The 11,731-nt window shown below is 37.9% G+C and overlaps 1 protein-coding gene across 3 annotated transcripts in view; it reads right to left on the bottom strand.

Annotated features, from left to right (window-relative positions):
- Positions 1 to 316: 316 nt before the first annotated feature.
- Positions 317 to 11,731, bottom strand: part of MAPK6 (mitogen-activated protein kinase 6) — a 28,761-nt gene continuing 17,346 nt past the window's right edge. For all 3 annotated transcript variants that reach the window (XM_057397564.1, XM_057397574.1, XM_057397556.1), the window contains 5 exons: positions 7,377 to 8,604; positions 6,510 to 6,654; positions 4,096 to 4,260; positions 3,294 to 3,495; positions 317 to 2,696 (listed from right to left, as the gene is read on the bottom strand). In XM_057397564.1, the coding sequence (XP_057253547.1) occupies positions 1,598 to 2,696; positions 3,294 to 3,495; positions 4,096 to 4,260; positions 6,510 to 6,654; positions 7,377 to 7,931 (2,166 nt within the window). In that variant the 5' untranslated portion in view covers positions 7,932 to 8,604 and the 3' untranslated portion in view covers positions 317 to 1,597. The remainder of the gene's footprint in view (positions 2,697 to 3,293; positions 3,496 to 4,095; positions 4,261 to 6,509; positions 6,655 to 7,376; positions 8,605 to 11,731) is intronic.

Here is an 11,731-nt window from a genome sequence, read left to right as displayed (position 1 = left end):
CACTTACACCTGCAAGTCAGCTGTATGTTCAACAAAACATGGTTATTGATGCTATGCACACTCACACTCCCATAGTCACACCATTACACAAGGTTCTCTTCAACACAGGCCATGTGCACTGGGACAAAGTTATATTTCTGGAGGCTCCTTCCACTAGGGCGCTACACCCCCTGTAAGCAACACATCTAGGGCAGACTCCCAGGGAAGGCAATTCCTCATGTTTCCCTGAGGATCTTGTAGAGGGAGTGCTGCCTTTCACAACGCAACATGACAGCAGCAGCTCTTTATCTTACATTGCACAAAGCAACATCAGTCGTTTTTGCTGGCCATGTTTTTATTTGTTCTTCGTTTTAAACAGGGGAGCCAATGATACATCCAGTATTTCAAAAAATCAGAAGGTAAAACAAATTTTCAGAAGACTGAGATGCTACATGCTATATTTAACCTAATTTTAGTCATGCTTGCTTTTGAGGGGGGTTGGGAGCGGGACAGGAATCATTCAGTAAAAACATACAGTAAAAACAAAATGTCTCACCATATAGAACTTTAACCTACAGTAATGTTGTACCTTAATTATTTCCATGCACACAACTAACATTACAAAATCTTAAAAAATGAACACAATTAAGACTTCTAGGAGCATCTGATAATAAAGCAGTTCCTAATTTCTTTTGTTGAGATCAAGCACCTCCAATTACAAATTCCTATACACAGTGAGTGCTTTCATTGAAATGAAAACTAAGAAATAAAAATAAAGAGAATGTATTTGATAGCCTCAGAATAAGCTGATGTTAATATATATCCAGCTATGTAGGCAATAAAACCATAGTGCTAAACAGAAACTTTTATCTGAAAAGTAACTCAAAAATTAAGTTGACTTTCTATAATTACAGAAATATACTTATTTGCTAAAATAAATAAAAGTGCTGCATATTAACACTTCACTATAAAGAATGCATACCAGAACATTTATAAATATTGAATGATTTTCAATAAGAATAGCTACTACAATAATGCTGGCTAAATAGAAGTGCATAATGAGAAGCACTATGGGTGGTTAATGTTTTGCCACATACTGCTGTTACCTTGAGGTAGATAACACATGCGTACCAAATTCTGCATTCATTTCAGTTGCTGCTGGTATCATGTGTCTAAGAAATGTGTACAGTATGAAAAACTCTAAAATACGCATGAATGAAAAAATGTTTTGGGAAAAATAGATATTTTCATGCAGTTATGTACAGTCTCACTGTGTAAATTTCAAGGCAAGGTTCTTTTTCTGCAAAACATGGACACTGTTTTACTGAGAGAATGTTTTTTTTTACTTGGTTTAGTGCATTTTTTTTTGTTACCTCCTGCATTTTGCATTATTTTGCTCTATTCTTTAATTTTGTGTGCAAACGACATGCCAGTTTAAAAACAAAACTAACTTATGTATAGAAAGTAATTCTGGATTGTAAAAACAATGGTAAACAGAAAACTAATGAAATCCATACCAAAATTACACCGTCTGATTCAAGTAAAAAAATTACTTACACTAGTAATAAAAAAAGACAAACACATCTCATGAATATAAAAGAAATGTCTGCTGAGTGTTTTAATTTAGATGTTTCAGAATGCTGCTGTACGTTTTGTGGGGAATCTGGGGAGATGACTTCATAGCAGAAGGCGTTAATGTGGCCTGTATTGATTTCAGCGGCGAACCAACGGGGCTGTGAAACTGAGGAATACCTATAGCTTCAAGCTGCTTGTTGAAGAGGAGCTCTCCACTGTTACTGAGAAAGCTCTCTTCTCTTTCCTTCTCCCCAAGCTTCCCCTCTTCTACTGGCTCAGGTTCTAGCATTTCAGCATCTTCTTTCTTACTAAAAAATTTGTCCAAATAACTGGTGTAAGTATTTTCTTTTTCAACTTGTTCATCCTTCCTTACTTCGCAACAAAACTGGTCTATGAGGAAGCACTCCTCCCCACTACTTACAAACTGACTGTCCCAGGAGGTTTGGTACAGAGCTTCTAACTGTGCCAAATTAGCCATTCCTTTCTCCTGCTTCTCTCTGCTAACTGACTTTGATATTAATCCTTTCAACTCTATTTGAGACACTGAGCTATTCAAGTCATTTAATTTATCAACATCAGTAGACTCGTGTTGTAAACTAAGCTGAATGGTTTCTGCTATAAAGGAATCAAAGTCAAATCCTTGATTCTTCTCCCTTTCTTTTTCAACAAGTTGCTGTGATGCTTCCTCAAGCGCTATCTGAGCTTTCACCAACCCATTCTTTTCACATTTAGACTTGCCTTTCTTATCAGACTTTTCCTTGCTCTGTTCCTTCCAGTTTGAAAGATCTATAATAAGCTTGGGCTCATAGTAATGGTTAACTTCACTGTCTCGCCAAACTAAATTATCTAGGTATGAAGATGACCTCATTTTATAATTACAAGTGTGACTACATTCCAGATCACAATACTTGTTTTCATGGTGATCTGAATACTGCCAGCAAGGCTCAGTAGAGAAGTGGGTGTCAAAGGCAGGATCCTCCAGGTACTTTTCACGATCTCCATCCAAGTATTTGCGAGGATCTACTTGCACTTCTTCCTCGTCAGTAACATCAGAGAGAGCCCTTGGATCACGCTGAACTTCATCAGCTTCATAGTTATTATGAATAGGCCAGTCATGGTCTGAAAACTGACTTTCATGGTATCTGTAAAACAATTTCCTAAGTGTTAGCAGCTAAAAACCAGTCTTCTCACTCCCAAGACAGAGAGAGTTAAGTTTAGAAATTCTCTTACAGAATAACGACAATTTAACACAGATAAAATTTTTTCAATTCACTGGGTACATCCTCCAGGCTTTTAAATTAATCTGGCATAAAGCAATCCTCATACACACATCCGAGAGATTTATATCCAGAATTATGTATGACAACTCACTTCATTTACAGAAGTCTTCCTTAAAGTGTGTTAAACTGACTTTCAATGACTATTGTCAATCTATTTACTATAACATGCACTAAGCATTGGATGAGACATTCACACTTAAAACTGTTTTAGAGAAACATTTTTTGGGAAAAAAATAATGGGGAGATTAGCTTTAGATTCTAGACTGCCGAGTGCATCTCAGGAACGCATCAGCATTGCCAAGTCACTCTCATGAATTATAAACCCAATGACAAGGCACTGCCTATAAGGGAAAAGTTTATTCTCAGGTCAACTTGACAAGAAACAAGCAGAAAAGGATGTTATGCCCATGAAGCAGAATTACTTCTAGCACGTAACCATTCACTAAGTGATAAATTTACCTTTCCCAATTATAAATATGGCTGTGACTTTCATCCATCAGCAGAATATCATCAACTTCATCTTCAATGTGAAAAGGATGACTTGAAATAGGCTCATCCGTTGGAAAGGAATAAATACTCATATAAGGATGGGACAAAGCTTCTTCTGCTGTCAATCGATCCATGGGACTAAATGTCAAAATTTGCTCCAGAAAGTCCAGTGCTGCAGCAAAAAAGTTATAGTAAATAGAAGAGAAATGACATTTCAGACATCTAGAATTTAAGATTAAGGTCCAGAACTTTGCTCTAAAGGTGTGCATTTGCTTGAAAATAGCCACCTGTGAAGTATCAGCTCTTGACAGTTTACTGCCAAATATGCATTCTGTAGCCATAAGAAAGCTAGAAGAGCAGAGGTCAAACCTACGATCAACAACAATTTAACTTAAAGCAGGAAAATATACTAAGAGACAGAACGCTTCAAGCAGAATCAGTATCCACCTACAGCTACCAGGAAACACTGCTGTCAGTTCACTTGAGACACTTCTGGAAACATCTGAACGACAGCTGTTTTATACTGACTCCATTCCAGTGCTCCCTTATATTTAGGAGGCCAGTGTCTCAAAATAGAGCAATTCTAGTGCAAACAGGTCCAGCAGAGATTCACATTTCCACTCCAAAGATGACCAAGTAGCTATCATACAAGCAGATAATCCTGCTTCAGAGAACGTAGAGATTCTTCTCACTGACACTTGCTTTTAACAAGCACACACATTCACTATTTTATGATTTTGAAATACAGGAAGTACTTTTTTTAATTACTTACCTTCAGGACTGATGCCTGGAAGCAACTGAGTTAAAGGTTTATGTGGCTCAGTCATATCGTTTCTAATGTAAACTGGAATTACATTGAGAAGCTCCTGACGGTCCTCCTCATGTACGACAGGAATTGATTCTAGAATCAACTGCATCTGTTCAAGTTCATGCGCACCTAAGCACCCAGAGAAAACACAAGCTGCTATTTCAACTTCAAAACACTCCTGATCCCTGTATATGAAAAGCATGTTAAAATTTTGTGCTGAGTAGCTATTTTCAGCAGAAGACTATTATCTCCCACAACAGAGGAAAGGCTGGAGTTCTAAATTTGACTGATAAATGCGAAGAGCTCTCAAAAATGCGGTAGCATATGAAGAATCACAGCGCTGCTACACACAGATAAAATGACCCAACCTTAAGGTTTTGCAAGAATGTCTTCAAGATGCAATACTCTACAGCAACAACCTTTTTGTTATATACTATACTACTGCAATCCTCCTCTTTGAAGTGATCCACTTAATGGATTCAATATTTAACCTCACTTTGACTTTTATGTCCCTTATTAATAAAACCAGAGGTTTAGCTCAGCAAGAGATCTTACAGGACACAGCCATTTGTATTCATATACTGTGTTAGGACTGAAATTATAGCATACTTTTAGCATTACTGAAATCTCCTTGGGTAAGAACCACATAGCAGGTCAATTCCGAATAATGGACAGCATCTATATGCTGTACCAATGTAGCTGGAACACCCAGAAATACAGCTTGTCTACCTCAGTTTATTGTTCAGCTCAAAGAAGCACACAGCACCCTAGAAAGTCAACTAGCAGATTAAACTATATAGAATTATTTGATGCCAGTGTTTCTCTCCTTCACCAAGCAGCTCTGGGAGATAATTATACTGATGCATGTGACATTAAATGCAAAAATAAATGGAGATGAAGTCTATGCAGTTCACTTCAGCAGTCTGCACTGGACATCCAACCAACACATCTGCCAGATGACTTAAAGAAAAGCCAAGACAAAGCCACTGCAGAAAACATGACCCCAAATGAATTTTGGTTACTAAGACCAAGTTGGAAAAACCCCAGAATTCTAGCTCACTGCACAGCTATTGGACCAATAAAAACTTTTGGCAAATACCAACACTACAGAAAAAGAAAAGCCAAAGTGCTAGCAGCTGCAATCACTCTATGCTGAGCACTGAAATCTGCAGACTTTCTCTGTTTCACTATCCTCTAGCAGAACTGCTTGATGCAATGGAAACGTAAAAAATCTCTTATCAGTTGAGCATTTAATACACTGAACTTTACTGCAACTGTTAGTAACTCAAAGTTAGCAACTCACTGCAAGTTAAGAAAAGCCTCTTTGCATATTAGTTGCTGATTTCTATCAGCAATTTATACAATTAATGATTAACCATTATCATTAATTTTAATTAATTAAAATAATGATTCCAAGGTGACAGAAATTCATTAATAGTACTTAATGAGAAAAGCTCTCAATTTCATTACCTTGACATACAAAGGTAAGAATTAATACAGAGATGCGGTTTTAGTCCACATGTACCTAAAGGAATGTGACCTTTGAAATGTGAGGAGCTCAGTTCTAAAGCGGTTTTTTCTGTATTACTCCAGTAATTTAGACCAAGAGAAGCAAATCCAAGAGCGAGCTTGAATAAGGCAGCCGCTGTTGAGGCTCCAGGGTGCACAGAAAGTAAGCATGTCAGGGGTTTACTCTAGACTAGCTCAATTGCTCCCATGGACTGAATGCCTAACAGCAGGTGGAGCCTATGGGGTGATCTCCTACAATGCAAATGACAGTTTGATTTTATCTAAAAAGAGGTTACACATTTCCCTGGTATGCCACACTAAATTTTAAATCTTAAGTCTCCTTCCTAGACCACTGAAACAAAGGTCAGGCCAAACGAACCTGCAGATGACAAAAAAAAATTGGGAATGGGGAAAAAAGGGTCACTCTTCTGTAATTTAACATAAAAAAGTGAGATGTGATTAGGCTGACTGTATTTTAAAATAAAAATCTTTATATAATGCTCAGGGCAGTCATAATCCTCAGACAGTCCCTGAATAAACCAGTTCACTAAAACACATGTATTTAGTACACTTCATAGGGATACAATAAATTTAGCTTAACCTAATTACAGACAGCTTTCCATACAGGAGTACTACGTCAAATTGCGATCTGTATACACACTGGTATGAGTAACAAAAACTGAAACATCTTTTGCTTTACAAGTACATTGATTTTAATTTGCTTACATAAATGCATGATAATATAGCATATCCTGATAGTCAGTGACTAGTGCTATTACCCATGAGAAACAACCTTTCTGGAGGAAGATAATTATGCAGTACCACTCCTTGTAGCAATACATACATACACATATTTTTATTCTACCCACCTGCAAAGAGGGTTTTCCCAGTCAGCATTTCAGCAAAGATGCAACCTGCAGCCCACATGTCAATGGCTTTAGTGTAGTTGTTAGGAGAAAGCAAAAGACGGGGCGATCTGTACCATTTAGTAACCAATCCTTCAGAAAGATGGCCCTAAATTGATTAAAAAACGAAAAGAGGTTACTTAGATTTTTAAGAGTTATGGGGTTTTTAATTACTTGTTCTTATTTTTTAATGCACAACTACAAGATGCTTGGTCTCAAGGTCCTACCATGTGCCCCCTGCTGTGCCTTTCTGCCTTTTAAAATATAACAGCTGTATCTTTACAAGTGCACAGCAACAGTGCTGAAATATCCCACTATTTATTATGAGGTACTGCAAATGAGGTACTGCAGCAAAACTTTCTTATTCCCAGATGCCAAATAAACACAGAGATTATAACAAACTCTTCTGTGAAACATCTAAACCAGGAACACAGTAACTCTAAATCAATCCCAGGAAGTAGCCCCACTTGTACACTATGAATGCATCACATATAAACTTGCCTACGGCTTCTGATAGTTATGCCTCTAAATGTTGCTCTTAATCTTGGGTCCTGCATTCATTGCTAAAAATCTGTTTTTCTGAACACAGATAGTAAAAAAAGAAGTTTTATGCTTGCACTAGTCCTGTCTGAGACAAAACGTATCATTAGAAATAGATCTGCTTTACTTTATTCACAAGCATCCAGTTCTACTGTATGATTTCTAACATTATATCCCATCCGCTAACAAGACCTTCCACAGACTATCTACCTCTGTGAAAGGGAGAAAAACACTACTCTAAGAAGGCACAACTGTGAGTGTGTCACTTGAATATTCCCACTCTTCACATACCTTGTGGGAATAATGAGGATCCATGATTCGTGCAAGACCAAAGTCACCAATCTTCAGCACCAAGTCTTCAGTATTAATGAAAAGATTAGCCGGTTTGAGATCTCTATGCAGAACATTTGCAGAGTGAATATACTTGAGCCCACGTAGCAGCTGGTACATGAAAAGTCTAGCATGATCTTCCAGTAAAGGGCCTTGCTCTAGTAGATTAGCCAGATCTGTCTCCATGTATTCCTGAACAATGTAAACACAGTTCAATTCTGTAAGGGAGCCCACATCATCTGTTAACTGGCTTCCACTAGGACCAAGGATTTCAAATACTTTGACAATGTTATCGTGGTCAAGTCTTCTAATAATTTTGATCTCACGTAGAGCATGTTTAACACTCTGAGGATCTGTAAGGACAATTTTCTTGACAGCCACTCTTTTGTCACAGTCATTATCGACAGCAGAAAAAACTAAGCCATTTCCACCACAGCCTAGTGGTTTTAAGTCCATATACCGAGAGCCCAGATCAAATCCATGAATGTTCATGAGACTTTCAAATTTTTCTGCCATGTTTAAATTCTTTACTTTTCTCTTTTCTCAAACTACTAAGCTTCTGTAAACACGCGGAGACACTTCCACTGGTATCTGAAAGAAAGGTCTTACGGAAAGGGAGAAGAAACACTTGGCTTTGACTGCAAGATGGTTTCTTGACACTCTCATTTCATTATGAGCCAGCCAGGCCTGTTGTGTCCCCTTGAATTTAGAGCTCGTAAGCTCTAGAACTCAAACCGAGCATAAGATAGAAAGATTGCAGCATTCATAGTTCAAGAAAGGTGCAGCATTTCTGCAGACATTAAAGAAAATACTCACAAGAAACTCAAACGGAATGAAATGACATACTATGCACTCAGCTCTACTGGGCTAAACTGGTTAACATTTAACAAAAATGTGAATAAATATGCACATAATAGGCTTCTGTTAACATCCTCCTCCTCACAGTGCAGATACATTCAGTGTTGGACTGGTCCTGAGCAGCATCATTCTATGGTGCTGGTAAGCACTACTTTTTCTCTTCTTCCTCCTTTTTCTCTTCTTCCTCCTTTTTCTCTCCTTTGTTTACAGTCTAGTTAAATGGGAAACTGGCAGCTCTTGATTTACAAAAGATGCCTTCTGTTAATGATCAGGTGGCTCCAGCTCACCACAATCACAATCAAAGCTACCATCCATTTTACTCCGTGACAACCTGAAAAGCAGAGAAAAAATACATCAGTATTCCAGCACATACACAAGTCTTCCTCTTCCCCCAACTACTTAAGTCTCCCTAAATATACAACTTCAGTGCTTAGCTACAAAATAAGGAATGATCATAAAAGCTGAACTAACCAGAAACAGCATAGGCTTTTCATACTCTGGGAGGAAAACCAATGATAATCACCAACCATCATTTATAAACAAGTATTGTGAAAGTTTTAGATATAATCTACTGAGAATATACAGCACACAACGAAAAATCTTACAGAATCTTAATAAAGAAGGGAATATCACAGAAAACTTGGTAATTCTCCAACATAGCTGTTAAGACAAGTGAGAAACACTCATATCCTGCACCTTAGTCACTAAATTCTGGAATAATTCTTTCCACTAAAGTTTTACTCAAAGCCAAAATCTGACTATTTCATCATAATAAGAGATTACTGGGTACCATTCACACAAAAAGGGTAATGGTTTGTGCACTCCTAGTATTTATTGACTTTCCAGAATATACAGCACACATCCAATGCCACTTATAAAGCTTAAATCCTTGTGGTTTTGGATAAAGTTTACTAACAAATCAAATCATAATTTGGCCCCTCTAAATTAACTGCTACAGGAATCGCAGGGGTAATTCCTACATATTAGACAAATATTACCTTATCAATTATCTGTCACTTATGCAACCTAGATTACAAAGAGAAACAGCAAGTACATTTTACACAATAACTGGTACATTCTATAACCATTTCTCCATACATATGTGCATTTTCAGAAATTATTTTTGAATAGTTTAATGAATGCACCTACTACTTATGAAAACGAAAGTTATAATTTCCTTGGTAAATGCCCTTATTTGCTGCAGCAGAATGCAGTCATAAAGACCACAGGTTGCATTTTGTGCACAACATCCTCATTTCTTTTAAAAGCTCAAAGATACCACAAAGAGAAGAGTCAGAGGCATACCTTACACACTGTGGCAAGATTTGGGCAATTCCATTATAAGTCACTTGCATGTTCTTCCCCCACAACTATAGGTCACATCAAACCACTAAATGTCTTCTGTTCAACCTTAGATTAACTCATTTCAGCCCTTCATCCAGTTTTCTAAGCTCTCCAAACTACCCCAATACTTTAGAATTAATTGTACAAATGTTCTCCCTTAAAACCGTGCTGGCACTTCAGTGGGGCAAACCGGACCAAGCAAAACAAGTCTCCCCACTCTTAACCGGGCAACAAGAGCAGCTGACAAATTATTAACATATTGGAAATAATGGCCTCAATTCACTAAAGTAATCAGAATTGCATGCAGGAAAAAAAAAAAAATAAAGGCAGGCACACTGGCAAGCAGAAACAAGACTGTTTCACGACATTTAAACATTACCATTCCTTAGGCTCAAGCCTGACTGCCACCAAGACACACAGCCCCAGTGCCCCAGCTCTCCCTCCCTCCTGCCCCACACCACCTGCCTGCAGGTGTTTGTACAGCCACATAGCAAACACAGCAAAGAAGGAGCAAACAGATGCTATCGTCTGCTGGGGTTTGGTTTTTTTTCAGTAAAGATCACCAAATAGAGGATCTCTAAATTGAAAAGCATTCAGCTGCGCTCCACTGATGTGGTACAGTACCCTGCCAGAAGGGTGATCTTCAAAGCTTTCTTTACTCAGCAAGTATAACTATTGCCTTGAGATTCCTTTCTCCGCATGCTGCCAAAAGCCCTAATTTTAGAGTTATTATAACCTTCATACAAACATAATGAGGTAACACTGTTACTTTCCCCAAAACTACCTTGAATTTGTATCGGCATTAAGAAACCAGCGTAGGGACCCTTACAATATACACGCGTCTTCTTAAAGAAAAAGGATGAAATTTACCCTAAAGAACTCTTTGTTCACAATTATAAAACCCAGAAGTCTAGCCTCTTGATTTTTCATTTTATTTCTTTAAGCCTAAAAATACTTTCTCATTCACATACACCACTTTCAGGCTCCCATTCTGAGCTGCTGCCTGTAAAAGAGTTTACATCAACCCAGCCCATTTCCCTTTCATTGTCAACCCCCTGCAAAAAACTGTTATGGAAATTCACTTTTGTAGCTCACACTAACACTTTAAATTCATGTTAACATGAATTGCATTAATGCAATGATATATATTATAGATTATATAATTACATTTATATAATGTTAGTATAACATAATATAGTATCATGTTAACAGAGGTCCAAGGCCTCTGTTCAAATACCCTGCAATAAGCTGTGGTTTATATCCTGGGGACCATCTAAACCCAGTTGTATTCTTCCCCATAATTAGGCTTATTGTTTCACATTGCTGATGGCTTCAATATGCAGCCATACCAAAGAGGTCTGCACCAGCTGGGTCACACATCTGAAACCTCTCTTTTAGCTAGTTCCATAAAACAGCACAGGAACAGATTCAGAAAGATGCCTATGAGCAGCAAGGTGTAAGATCTGCCGACTGCTTCACTGTAACTCAGATTTTATCCCTGTTATGACTAAACAAAGGCAGCAGCAAAAGTGCAACACAAAAGCAGTAATGACATTACTGCTTTCAAGGAGAAAGGGAATTATGGCCCACTTGCTTACTGAAGCAGGAGTCCTAAAATTTTCATTCTCTATCTCTGAAATGATGCATTTTTAATTAGTTTATACTATATCCTTCCACTAGATGACCATTAATCCAGAAGGCACGTAATGATTTTCAGCATCAGTGATTTAGCTAAGAAAACAAATATTGACAACACAAGCAACCCATCACAGCCTTCAATTTGACCTGATCCTCCAACAAACTTCCTTGATCCTGCTACAAAACTTTCTACGCAACTCAGGAGCAAATTACTTAATCCCAAAGCCACAGAAAGCAGGGCCCAGCTATCATTCATAAAAGGATCTAGTCCTAGCAAGCTGACCAGGAGGCAGCCTGTCTAGCAACCAGAGTACATCACACGAATAGGATGAGGACAACTGGAGATCGTCCTAGCAAAAATGCCCCACTACTAAAGCATATTAAGATTCAGTAATTGAGAATGATGTTTTGTTTACTGCCACTGAAAATTCTACTCTGGAAATGTAAGAGATGACAGTGCTGTAGCAGGTTCATAT

The sequence above is a fragment of the Pezoporus wallicus genome, unplaced genomic scaffold, assembly GCF_028554395.1.
Source record: "Pezoporus wallicus isolate ANWC-B61680 ecotype Strahan unplaced genomic scaffold, APGP_CSIRO_Pwel_v1 contig_3952, whole genome shotgun sequence".
Lineage (NCBI taxonomy): Eukaryota > Metazoa > Chordata > Aves > Psittaciformes > Psittacidae > Pezoporus > Pezoporus wallicus.
Note: the sequence above shows the minus strand (reverse complement) of the source record. Positions and strands in the feature narration are given on the sequence as shown.